At 36.9% G+C, this 14,611-nt stretch overlaps 1 protein-coding gene across 4 annotated transcripts in view; it reads right to left on the bottom strand.

The window, feature by feature from the left end:
• Window positions 1–14,611, bottom strand: part of USP32 (ubiquitin specific peptidase 32) — a 270,417-nt gene that overhangs the window by 167,169 nt on the left and 88,637 nt on the right. For all 4 annotated transcript variants that reach the window (XM_063455055.1, XM_063455047.1, XM_063455073.1 and 1 more), the window contains exon 2: window positions 11,758–11,888. In XM_063455055.1, the coding sequence (XP_063311125.1) occupies window positions 11,758–11,888 (131 nt within the window). The remainder of the gene's footprint in view (window positions 1–11,757; window positions 11,889–14,611) is intronic.

The following is a 14,611-nucleotide window of genomic DNA, read 5'->3' on the forward strand; positions in this document are numbered from 1 at the left end:
GCATGTTGTAGCTAACATTATTAAGGGGTCATGTCTGACCATTTTATTCTGCCACATGTCTGTGCAACTATTCTGATGCAAGCAGTGTTGCCTCATTCATGGGACACTGTGCATGTACATTTCAGGTTCACAATTAGAATGCTAACAAATTCACTTAAGCCTCTGTCCATTTTAACCTTGACCACAGAGTCTTTGCCATGTTATGGCTTCCATTTGAGTATGAAATAGACAGACAGAGACAGACTAAAAGACAAGTTGCAAAAGTAGAAATCAAGGATTTCTTGAGTCTGCTTACAATTTTTAAACATGCAAGTTATAGCTATGTATTTCTTTCAGTTGAAATGTTCCAATAAGTATTTTGTGTACATATTTTCTTATGATGTTTTATTGATATGACAACAACATATTTTGACTTTTATTCCCAATGCATTTTATGTGTACACACACACACGCAACATATACATATAGAGATTTTTTATTTTTTATTTCTTGATTTTCTTTCTGCATTTCATTCAAGCATACGCCATCTCAACGTATTGATAGTTGAAGTTGGTGGAGGCAATCGTGTTGCCAATAGGGCTAATAATTTACTACCACATTCTGTAGATGCGGCATTTGCTGCTCCCAGTTTACCCATTTTCAGGCCTGAACTTTGGCATTTCATTACAGAGCTAACAGATAACAGCCAGAAATGGTGTCAAAAAAGCAGGATTGCTTTCTGCCTGAGTAATTCTCAACTATAAAACGTCCCAAGCTGCAGAATTAGTCATGTCTGACAAACAAATTAAAATGTACTATTACAAATTAAATTACATTTTTAGAAACATTTTTAAGCTAATAAGAAACCTTGGCTGATTTTATAATCATGATCTATGTGAAGCCTAAATAGTAACAATTGGCAAGACTGAAGCACTGGAAACTGTACTACAATAATAAACTGAAGTAGAATAAGGTAATGGGAGAGAGGGAGAGATTTTTGTGGTGGGGAAGCTTCTGCAATAGTTTGTCTTGGACAAAACTATGAAAACGAAACTGCCAAATGCTAGTCATTTATGCAATGGATTGTTTATGCAATGACCTTCATTCAGTGATTCTACCAATAGTATTACATTTGTTTTTGATAACGCTTTTGCTGACAGTAAAGCGTAAAGTGAAAGTCAACTAATTTGCAATGTAGAGAAACTTGAAGACAAGGAATTAAGTTTTTGTTTTTTTTACCTGCATTCTTCAAATTAAGTTAAAATATAGTGTTTAGTATATATTCTGGAGATGGCCACGGGAATGGCAACTTTGGCTAATGGCATTTTTAAGATTTCCTAAATGCTTGAAGAGTTAGCTTTTGCATTTAGATTCCAAATAGACTTTTCAAAGAGGACTGTAATACATTCTTGCCTCAGTAAAGCTACAGACAATGGGATGCAGGTAGAAAGATTAATTTCAGCAGGTTTACAGCTTCTTTCTACTCCTGCAAAATATGGCTTGCTGCACTTAATAGTCAGTAAGCCATATTTTGCTCATTCCCATGTAATTAAGTTATATTCTGCTTTTACACTTCTATTTTACGGTGTGCACTATATTGTTTTGTTTTCCTTTTACATACACAGAGAGGACCTGCACCACCTATGTATCCCAGAGTGGGTATCATACTACACCATGCTGTGCTCTAGGAGCCAATGTTAGGCTCCAGCACATGTGAGTGTTATAATTTGTTTGTCTGAAAAAGCATAGGGAAATAAACTTCTAATACGTATTTACCTGTATTGTACAGGAAACAGGAGGCTTTCAGCTTCATACCATAAGAATCGGAGTTCCTTCTTCACTCACTGTACACTTTCTTGTAAATCTAATAACTTCCTTTGAATTTAGTGAGCAGTCAAAGACAACCAGATAAACCTTCTTCCTCTTATTTATTACCACCCTTCCTGAATCACATTAGTAATGGTCTCTTCTTGGTTTCTCAATGGATGACTGCCACTTCCTCAATATCCACATATTAGGACTTTCATGTCAGACATGTAGCTCATTCATACTAGATTCACAAAAATGCAATAAAAACTTTTATAAATGCACTTTCCCTTCTCAACTAGCTTCCTTTCGTGTGCAAAAACAACAAACAGGGAATCACTGACTACCGTATTTAATATTTACATTGTATGCCAGGCTTTCTCAACAAAACCATACTTTGATGCAAATGCAACTAGAAGAAAAAAAAGAAAAAAGCACAACTACAGCTAACAGTAAGATTGGTGCCGTGATACACAGTGAAACCAAAATAAACTATAAAAAGGAATCTATGGTATAGAACACCTTTACCAAAAAACAAACAATCAAGATATATACAATCTATAGTGCTGTGTTCAGATGGGGGATATAATAGCCCTTCCAAGTGTATCCTAGGAGTTGGAGATCGCTAAAAATGGTGAAACAAAACTTTACATAGTGTGATAAGGTATAGTACGATATAAGAAAGATATGAAGTCATAAGAATATCCCCCTCCCACCTTCAATATCCCCCTCCCACCTTCAAACATGGGTAAATGGTAGAGCCCCAGCTGTCAATGCAATGCTGGAGTTGCACGACAGATGGGGAACTACCTTTTAATCACCCGTGCGATTGGGAGGCTCAAAAAAAATTATTGCGCCTCTCTACTAGGTCTGCCACTGGAGGACGTGATTGCACACCTGGGGAGAGGGTACCAGGGGGCCCAAGCAAATGCTTTGCCCAGGGTCCACAACTATCTAGTAGGGACATTCTACTAGTTAGTTGTGAAGAAAACTACACACTTTGGTTCACAAACTTTACTTTTTCGGTCTGGTAAATAAACCTACAGAACACCGGCCACCCCCCTGGCTCATTAGTGCTCTCCCTATGTGGCCGCCGTTCGTATAACAGAAAACGTGTTGGAGAAAACGGTGGCCATCTCGTCGCACAAAAAGAAGCAGCGGGACTTGGGCGTCGAGTTCTGGAACTCGAAGTCGGACACTCGACTCCGCGAACACCAGTCAACTTCGCGAACGCCTGCTTATTTTCACAGGAGAGCGCTGTTTGGTAGGTTTGTTCGCATGAACCCTGTAAACAAACGCTACCTATGAGCCAGGGTAATCGTTTGTGGTTTTGTCAGTTTTGGGACTCCTGAAATTGACAGACCGCTAGCTGTGAAATTATGGAACTGTTTTGGGAAAGCGCCTCGTGAGCGATTGGTCCAAGCTTTACCCCGGTGGCGATACGGCTGTGTTCTTGGGATCTGAGCGCTATTTGGACAACTTTGGAGCTCAGATCCAGGCTATCTGGGGATATGACATTTATGGGGGTCCCTATACATTTTATGTGTATTATGTACTTTTCATATTTTGTATTTTATGCAGAGTCATTGTGACTCAGGAATTTAGTGGGTGTGTTGTGGGAGTTTCTGTACCCTTAACTTGCATAAAAGCCGGTCATCTGGCCTGAATAAAACAGTACTGTTGTACGTTTCATCTAGTCTAGGCTGATGTTTGGGTATACATCTGACGAAGGGCTGGATTTACTTGTTCTGTACTTTGATTCTTGGGGAACATACGAATTAGTGATTATAGCCAGGAGTTCGGAGTGCTGAGTACCAAGCAGTGCTGGAGCATACGAACAAACGGCTACACGAAATACCAGCATTTGTTACAACAGTGATATAAGAACGGTCAACGGAAGCATATTTAGAAAGTGCCCAAGTTTAGTCTAAGAAAACCGAAATTGCTCCAAAAAAAAAAAAGAATAAAAAAACAAACAAACAAAAAAAACCTGTGTGATCTGTTCCTGCTTCACACTGAGGATACAGGGAAGGATTTATTTTAAATATAACTGGAAGGAAATTCACAGGGAGTATTATTTTAAGTTTTCAATGCTTTGTAATAAGAATAATAATTTACCGGTACATTACAGTTAATAATGTTAAAATGATTTAACACGGAAATAACTCAGAACAGCTAGTCACTTTAATGTGTAATGACTGTTACAAATGAGACTACAAATATGCAAAGCATAATTTTCACAGCTAGATACTTCCACATTATTTTCTAGGCAGACAAATAACAGTTTCCAGAATTCTCTGAACGACCAGAGTACGATGCCACAAAATAACCTCACTAAAAATCATTAAATCCAAATGTTTTAAATGACAGATACTTTATTTAAATTGCACAGGGCACACACTGAGGGGGGGACAGGGGGGGGGGGGGGTGGGGGGGGTGGGGGGGACAGACTGCTTAGTAATTTGAGGAGGGAGGTAACATCGGGCTTAGTTGCTCTCTTCTCCTCCCTCTGCGGCAGCGCTGGGAAGAAGTGATCTAAAGTCACTTCCTCCCTGCGTTATATGGAAGCTGAGCAGGAGGGAAGAAAGGGTGTGTCACAGGATCATATTTCATTTTTGATAAGGTTGCTTTAGTCTGTCTCCTGTAGTCATAATGGAGATTTGTACAGAGGCTGGAATTGCTCAAAAAAGACAAAACCTTTTAGATACCATATATAGGATATTTTAAGATCATTTCTTAATTTAACCCCTTAAGGACTAAACTTCTGGAATAAAAGGGAATCATGACATGTCACACATGTCATGTGTCCTTAAGGGGTTAAATGACACTCCAGACCCCAACATCAGTGTGCTTTAGAGGATTAACTGCATGTTCCCTTTGCTTGAAATAAGCACTTTTAGAAAATAAACAAGTCAAATGGGTTTCCTGCCTCACTTTGACCTGTAGTTCAACCTTTTCTATGCTTTATGAGAAGCACTGTTGCAGACCTTGGCGAATGCCATAGGTCGCAGGTTCGAATCCTGGCAGGGTTGACTCAGCCCTTCATCCTTCCAAGGTAGATAAAAAGAGTACCATTAAATTAGGTAATAGTAACAACCCATGGATGTTGGGCTAAGGTAGCATCCCCAGGACGTACTTGAAAACAAGAGTAATCTGAATGTGCCTTTCCTGGTTAAATACTTTTTTGTTATTATTTTTTTTATTTGCGGTCTCCAACAGTACTGGTTCCAATTAACTCTGAAAAATGTAATCACTTTGTAAAAGCACTGCCTCCAATGTGGTGTTTAAGGTCCCAATAAACTTTGAACATTTGGTTGTCATAGGCGAAAAGAATGGGCCTCACCACATGGAAAATGACCTCTCTGTCAGACATCGTGCAGAGATGGCCAACAGTCTCATCAGAGAGGTACATGTGGTATCCAAGGTTCACACTCAGTGTCTTCAATGCTATGAACGGCATCTTAGACTTGAGGCCGTATCTATTGTTTTTTTTTCTGTCCCATACAGAAGAAATTAGTTATGCAAATTGAAATGAAATGCTTTGCGATCGTCCATTATGACACTGTCAACAGATTTTACCAGAGCTATTTGACGTGAGTAAAAATAAATCATTAAATGGAACAAAATGTCTCTCCTCCTAGTTCATTTTCATAACAGATTAAGAAATAATTGGGGCTTAATGTTAAAGGTCCAGCGGTTACTGTAACTCGCCTTCGTTATTCTAGGTTTTTAAACTTAAAGGCATTATCAATTTGTCCCCCGTGGTGAAATGCTGTAAAAATAGGTTTTTACCTGCATTCAGCGTCATGCAAAGTTCCCAGTGCTAACCTCTTACCTCCGTCAGACGTTACCGGGGATGTTGCGTGAACCAATAAGCCTGTGATTGGACTGTTTCCCAGGCTCAGAGTGAATGCACATACTCTGAGCCTGTAAAGGGAGGAAGGGAGTGGTGGTGAACAGGGGAGAAAATGAGAATAAAAAATAAATTAAAAAACGACAGCGCAAAAGAAATGCAAGGAGGCAGGGAGGTCAGGAGGGCTTAATAGAAAGAGCGAGGGAGTGGTGATGTAGCCTTCCTTACAGGCTCTGTACATACCAACTTCTACCACAAATCACTGAAGTGGCCATGGTGGTTGGAGTAACCCTTTAATCTTCTATAGATTTGCATCACAATTTATCATAATTCAACTAATTTATCACAATTCAACTAACCCCCTCCCCCCACTTCCATTCTATTTCTAATTATTTAATTGTACTTTTGTTTATGGTTTATTATTTCAATGTTGACACTCATTTTCAAACTGTTTGGGCAATGCTGAATGTATGCCCCTTGCACTGTATGATGGACATTACATTATTTGTGTAAATTGTATTTGAGAAAAAGTTTAATACATATTTTTTAAAAGGAGAGAATCTAAACTATAAAATAAAATTCAACGCCTAATATCAAAATCTTTGCTGCAGGAATAAATGTTTTACTGCTCTCTTCGCAGTTATATTAATAATTTTATGAAATACCAAAGGGGTCTGAAGTGCTTGGGTAAGATAAGTTTTTACAGCCATTCTCACTCCTTCAGCATTTTGACAGAGTAACAGTCAAGGCTGAGAAAGAAACACGCCTTAGCTGTGTGAAATGGAGGCAAACGTGAAGCTGTCAGGAATAAAGCGGTACATTTCAGTTATTAAACCAGGACACTGATGAATTCTACATTGTATTCAATATGAGATGGAATTAATCACATTTGTTCTTGCCAAAGTGACTTGCTTAAATTGTGCGTACTCCTGAGTATTACAAACATTAGACACAATGATAGTGATTTTATGCACGCATGGGAAAAAATACAGCAATTTCTACACAATCTATAAATCAGAAGAAAAACTATTTTTTGGATAACTTTGCAAAACCAAATGTAAAATGATAAGAAGCAAGTACATTGGGAATATTTTCTATTGACATAAAGAAAAAAAATGAACACGGGGGGGTAGATTTTAAATAGTGGGCTGCTAGACTTCGTTTTACTTGAAAGCTGCAATTTGAATCACCCATGTTTGTTACTGCATTAGCACACTTACCACACTCGAGTGAAAGTGGAAAGCTGCAACAGTAACGTACGGCTTGTTCGCAAAATAAAGGTAGAAATGAAACATTTTGAAACTTTATAGCTCCAGAAAGTCTCCACTTTAACATACAATTACAATTATTTATATAGTGCCAACATATTCCACAGCGCTGTACAATAGATAAAGACAAACAATACTTCCAAAACACGTTTGACATACAGGAACAATAGGGGAAAAGGGTTTTGAGTTTACAATAAAAAAAGAAAAAAAAACAAGTTTGAATTTAAACTGCAATTTTATTGGCTCTGATTTTTTTTTTTTTTTTTCTTCAGTCAGAATATGTTAAGATTTCCAATATGCTAGCTAATTTGAAATTATAAACACATAAGGGCACAAAAAATACAAAATAAGTTACAGGTTTTCTACATTTTTATTTCCTGGGTAATAACCGCAAATGCAGAAAGTGAAAAAAAACAAAAACAAACAAACAAAAAAAAAAAGCGCATTTTGCTATAAACCACAATTTCCATTAGAATGTTAACATACAGAGATTATTACTATGTATAGCTATAAACTACATTACTCCCTTTAATAACCAGTGCTACGTGGAAAACTTGTGGCAAACATTAATTTCATGTGCTTATGAGAAATGCATTTAATTAAAATACAACATCCATGAGAACATGAGATTTGCATTGCTCCACAGAGATGAGCTGTGCACGTTTCCATCAAATTAATCATCTGCATAGATAATTTGCACACAATAAATGGTTGAATCTTGAATTCAAGCTAAAACAAAACAAAAAAAAATTAAAAAAATTAAAAACAACTATCTTCCATTACAGGACAAAGCCCTGCTGCATTCCACTTCACATTAACTGTGTATGACGTAATAGCCGAATGGCTAGGAGATATTGTAAACGTAATGTTATCACCAGAGTAACAGTACCAGCACATGTCATATGCTAGCAGCACTAGAATTCTGTACGAGTCTGCACCACAACACGCCTTCTCTAATCTGTTTCTGAATGCTTTGATCTCAGGATTATCATTATTCAGCATGTTGAATAAAATACAATCATGCACAGAAATTCCTTACGACAAACCTTCTGACCAGCAATAAGTGCAAAATAGAAGGTTATGTGAAGTCATTATTCATTACAATGTCAACTTGCCTACACATCTGTTATTCACTCACCTAATAAAAAGATTATGTGAAAAAAATAATCGTAAAGACAGTGGTATAAATCGCTCATTATATATAAGCTTATTCTTCTGTTGGCATTTATCAATTTTAGATAACGATTCCGTTTTGTGCCATAGAATACATAAAATTATCTATTTGGACAAAAAAAAACACTTAAAAATTCTTGCCCGACAATTACAAATAAATATAGCACCAACATGCTCCGCAGTGCTCTGCTTTTTATCCAGTACATATGCAGGGACATCCACTTGGCAGTATCCCTATGGCAGGATCTAAACTCATTATAGCTCTAGAAAACTTGAAAAGTGCAAAGCAAATCTCTCTGAATAAAAGAGAACCTTCAACCCCACATAACTGGCCTGGAAGCCAATTGCTTTCTTTCCCACACTATCCTGAGTGAAGGATCGGTCTGGTTTATTTTCAGTGAAAATAAATATTTTAGAGGGGAAAAAAAACCTAAAAACATTATTGTAATCTTTCTGCATAAACCGGTATGGTGGCTAGAATTTATTTATTTACCAATATATAAGGCAATTTTAAAATTGCCTATACCTTGTACTGATAATCATTGCTAAATCTGTCCAGTTATTAACCCCTTAAGGACCGGACTGTTTTTGCGATGTTGTACATTTGCGACCAGGCATCTTTTTACACTTTTGTGGTGTTTGTGTTTAGCTGTAATTTTCCGCTCTCTCATTTACTGTTCCCATACAAATTATATATGGTTTTTTTCAGGACAAAAGGGTCTTTCTTTACATACCATTATTTATATAATCTCATGTAATTTCATTTTTTTTAAATGGAAAAAATATGATGAAAAATTGAAAAAAATACATGTTTTTTGACTTTTATGTGAAAAATCTTTTACTCATCTACAAAAGCGAATGAAAAAAACTGCTAAATAGATTGAAAAATTTGTCCTGAGTTTAAAAATACCCAGTGTTTACATGCTTTTTGCTATTTATTTGCATGTTATAGGGCTATAAGTACAAGTAGGATATTGCGGTTTCAAAACATACATTTTTAAAATGTATCAATAGTGACATTGTAACACTATTATCTGTCATAAATCGCTGATTAACACCCCACATGCACGTATTTTTTTTAAAGTAGACAACCCAGGGTATTCAATATGGGGTATGTCCAGACTTTTTTAGTAGCCAGTTAGTCGCAAACACTGGCCAAAGTTAGCGTTCATATTTGTTTGTGTGTGAAAAAAGTAAAAAACTAAATTGAACGCTAATTTTGGCCAGTGTTTGTGACTAAGTGGTTACTAAAAAAGACTGGATATACCCCATTTGCAATACCTTGGGTTGTCTTCTTTTGCAAATGGTATGCCATCATGGGGGTAATTCTCATTCCTGGGCTACCATACGCTCTCAAAGGCAACGTAACCAACCTGGCCATTTTCAATGTAAAAATATTTGACCCATATATTTGACCCTGTAACTTTCAAAAACGCTATAAAACCTGTACATGGGGGGTACTGTTATACTCATGAGACTTTGCTGAACACAAATATTAGTGTTTCAAAACTGGAAAATGTATCACAACAATTATATCATCAGTAAAAGTGCTGTTTGTGTGTGAAAAATGCAAAAAAAGTCACTTTCACTGACAATATCATCACTGTGATATGTTTTACTGTTTTGAATCACTAATATTTGTGTTCAGCGAAGTCTCCCGAGTAAAACAGTACCCCCCATGTACAGGTTTTAGGGTGTCGTAGAACGTTACAGGGTAAAATACAGTGATAGCAAATTAAATTCTCTGGACTTTCGGCCTGGGTTGGCAGGCAGGTCCCTTAAATTGCAATCAATAAAATAACTTAATTATGTAAAAATATTACATAAATACGCACGTAGAATTTAAATATATATGCATATTTATATATTTGAAGTCTACGTGTATATTTATATAATTATTTATGTAATTTTGTATATGGACATATGAATAGTTCGTATTGTTTTTATTTATTTATATATACATAGATATATATACAATTTCATTCTAAGTGTATTTTGATATAAATATATATATTAATATCAAAATACAGTTAGAATAAAATTTCGTATAGATATATAATTTTTTTACATTTTTATTATTATTTTTACATGTTTAATTTAATTTAAATTACTTATTATTTGTATTTTATAATATATATATATACAATATATATAGTTATTATATATTTTATATATATACACGTGTGTAATTTAATTATAAGTGTATTTTTATATTAATATATGTACATATTAATATAAAAATACACTTAGCATGACATTATATATATGATATTTAGACATATATTATATAGGTATAATATATATCTATATATCATATATATATACACATATATAATAATAATTTTTTTTATTAACTATAGCTTTAATTTTTTTTTTATTTTACACATGCAGGGAGACTGCCTGTCAGCACAGGCAGTCCCCCTGCAGGCAGACACATGGACACCTATTGTGACCATGTGGTCGCCCTGTTGGGCGATCACATGGCCACAGGGGTCCTAATTCGCCATGGGGAGACTGTCTGGGCTGCAGGCAGTCTCCCCACAACGGGAGCACCGCCGATCGCCGCCGGGGGAACGACGGCGATCGGGTAAGTACATCTTAAATTTAGGACGGTTCAGGACCGTCGTCGGTCGGCAATGGAAAAATGCCGATGACGGTCCTGAACCGTCCTACGTCCTTAAGGGGTTAAAAATGAAAGATAAATAGATTCATAGATAACCATGATGTTTCACTTAGTGCAGTGAACGTTTTGATTATGATGTGTGCTGCAAATCAATGATGGATTGTCTGATCATATGGGCTACTCAGAGGTTTCAATTAGCAACTAAAAATGGGTTTGAAAATTGCAATGCGATTCTAAGATGGCTGAACAAACTGTAAAACTGTCAGATTTTTTATTAACAGTTTCAGTTCGATTTACTATAGGTTTTTAGACATATTATTCAATGTTATTCTAATTTAAATTATGGATATAAACATTTTATTGACAAATCAACTTTAACAGAAGCTGTGGTTCTAGAACCATCTACATAATGATTAGCCTGACTATGAACCCATTGGCTAACGAAAAAAAAGAGTTCATAGCTATTAAATTGAAAAAAGTATTCAATACTACTCCAACTATCAATTTGTAATCTGAAGCACTATTGTTTAGTTTTAAAACAATACAAAGTTAACAAGTTTTTTTGGATTCTGTATGATTGTTTTTCTTTTAACACAAAGCTTCCAGCTTGAGTCTTGCAAATACATAATTATGGCTCTACTTTTAGAACTTTACCTCACAATTGCTTTTTACATCTAATCCACATTGTATTAAACATTCAAAGCAAATCCTTTAAATCCCCCTCTGCCCTGCAGACAATTGCCATTTTCTTTTAATAAACAAGCACAAATTTCTTCACCATCTGCATTTCTGTTTGATAAATCATTCCACATAATTCACAATGCAATCCTGAAAAAGCATACACTATGAACCTACACCACCAATATGAAGTTCAGAATTTGTATGCATACACATTGACATGCAAATGCCATTAAACATTTGCTGACAAAAGTAATTTCAAGGGGGCCGCATTTAATCTGAATGAGGTTAGCCTAAAATGTCACATGTTGTCTAGCATTAATATCATCTTGCTTTAACAGTGTAGGAATCAGCTAGCTGGTTTATAAGGTTCATACCTCTGCAACTTTAGGAGGGACTCCATCGCCAAGCACTTCCCTGATGAAACACTGTTGGTTCATGTAATATGAAGGCCCACCACAGGTTCTCTTAAAGGCATCTCTCAGTCTTTTCAACTCCACATCCGTTACTAAAGAAAATGAAAGTAAATGGGATAAGTTCATTAATATAAACATTCACCAAATAAGAATCTTCATTTTGATAGCACAGCCAATCAACCTAAAACAAAGAGGGGAGGGGGCTGGGCAAATTCTACACCCTGGTAATATGCGAGAAGACAGGTGGAAAGAATACTAAAAACGACTTGGTTCAAGAGCAACAAGCCTTAATTACCACAGACGTGTAAAATGTAATGCCTCTGTATTAATACTGCAACATGATTTGGAAAACACAAATATTCAAATCTCATATTTCAGACATGTACATTCGTTTGCAGGCAACTTTCGGACCAAAAATGAATAAGAGTGGAAATATTCCAAACATCCGAATAGACAAATGGCTCGCTGAATACATTTCATTTGGTCCCAATTCATTCAACTGCTGCGGTTTCAAATGAATAACCCCTTCAAGCGGTTCTTGTAACCTCCACCTATTGAATTCATTCATTTCAATAGAGATTAATGGCCATCTGAAATTAGTTAAATAAACACAATTTGTTGTTTTTAGACTAATCAAATTTATATGCAATGAATTTAGGATGAACCGAAAACGTATTGAATGTATAAAAGGAAAATTCTTTATGTACACATCTCGAATATCTTATATATAGCCATTGAGAACAAGAACTCCTTCACATTTTTATGGGGACTGCATATACAAGGAAATGTCATTTATGACATTATGAAGCATATTGTCTACAAAAACACCCTGACCATGAATGCAACACATTAGCTAAAGCCTGTAGAACTGTATTGGTGCACTAGAATTCAGACTTTGCATTTTTTTTTAATGCATCAGGTTTTTCTGCAATAATAAAACCTGCATTAAAGGACCACTATAGGCACCCAGACCACTTCAGCTTACTGAAGTAGTCTGGGTGCCAGGTCCAGCTAGGTTTAACCCCTTTTGCAGTAAACATAGCAGTTTCAGAGAAACTGCTATGTTTACCTATGGGTTAATCCAGCCTCTAGTGGCTGTCTCATAGACAGCCGCTAGAGGCGCATCTGCGCTTCTCACTGTGATTTTCACAGTGAGAAGACGCCAGCGTCCATAGGAAAGCATTGATAATGCTTTCCTATGGACTGGCTGAATGCGCGCGCGCAGCTCTTGCCGCGCATGCACATTCAGCAGGTGACCGAAGAAGAGGGAGGAGAGTCCCAGCGCCGAGGGAGCCCAGCTCTGGAAAAAAGGTAATGGATTAACCCCTTCCTCCCCCTTCAGCGCCACGGGAATGGAACCCTGAGGGTGGGGGCACCCTCAGGGCACTATAGTGCCAGGAAAAAGAGTATGTTTTCCTGGCACTATAGTGGTCCTTTAAGAACACAGATAGGACTGTGCATTTGTATGCATACCTATGTTATCTTGCCAGCATCAGTTATAAGGAATGACCGATGCATTATTATGGCTACATTAGCAAGCAGCTACTTCACCTACGATAAACTAAATGCCAAGATATTCCAAACGTTCTTTTGAAACCAGGCAGATTTTAAAATTCAGCACTTCTCTTGGCAGTGACATGTTCTTGAGAAGCTATTCCTGGAGATGGAGATTTAAAGTGTAGTGTAAGGAGGAACACAAATCGTTGCAGTAAAGTATAAGAATAACTCCAATATACTGCTTTAAGGTAGAGTCTTGAATCAGGTCAAGCGCACTAGGTTTTTATTCATCCTAGATAAAAAAAATACAATTTACTGGTTCCTTTCAGTGGGGTAGCCAGTTACGGTTGCCCAGGGAAGAACAAAATTTTGCGCAGGAGAGCTGGTGTGGGTCCTCTCCCTGGGGTCCAGTGTGGATCTGCTCCCTAGGGTCTAAGGAGGCTGCTGCAATCTCCCATCTCCCTACTGCTCCCATGCACGCCATTTAGTTAAATACCTCAACTCCCAGCATCACAAATGAGGGAGCATGAGGGAGCAGTATGAGAAATTTTCACACATGCCCTTTACGTTTTTGGGGGTTTTTTTGGAGGAGGGGGGGGGGGGGGGAGAGGAAGGGGGTGGGCAGGTTATTCACTTCAACTTCTTTTGCCCCTTACCAAAAACTGACCTACCTCTTTCACATGTCACCTGCACAAACCTTACTTATTCTGATCTTTCTGGGGGTGGGGGAAAGAACCCTTTTTAAGAGGATATAAAGTAATGGTGAAAGTATATTCATTCACCAGAATATTGGTACTTCAAATAATAGAAGTTACTCAGATCTACTACCTATTGGGAGTTGCTATAAAACTGGCATACATTTAATATAAAACAAGAACAGAATGATTGTAAGGCTGTGGCGATGACTAAAGCATGTGGCCAGCTGCAATGACGGGATGCTCTCATTATCTCGTTCGTTTATAGAGGAGGCCAGCCAATTTAAGAGTCAAACTTAACTAAAAACACCACAATTCCAATAACACTGTATGTTGCTGTATGCTGTAGCAAAGTTAGAATACCCCTTATTATCATGCATGAGAAACAGTCTCATTAAGCCAGGAAACTTACTGGTTGCATATACGTAAAATCCACAGAAAAATTATAGGATCACAAAATAGCCTTTTATTACACAGCTTGATAACAATCTGACAAAATACAGAGTACAAAACAAACTTTTACCAATTTTCTCATCAAATAGGGTCTGTGCATGATGAGTTACTACAGGACCGCGTTTATAGTTATTAAAGGAACACTATAGTCACCTAAATTACACCTAAAA

This window comes from Pelobates fuscus, chromosome 1 (assembly GCF_036172605.1).
Source record: "Pelobates fuscus isolate aPelFus1 chromosome 1, aPelFus1.pri, whole genome shotgun sequence".
Classification (NCBI taxonomy): Eukaryota; Metazoa; Chordata; class Amphibia; order Anura; family Pelobatidae; genus Pelobates; species Pelobates fuscus.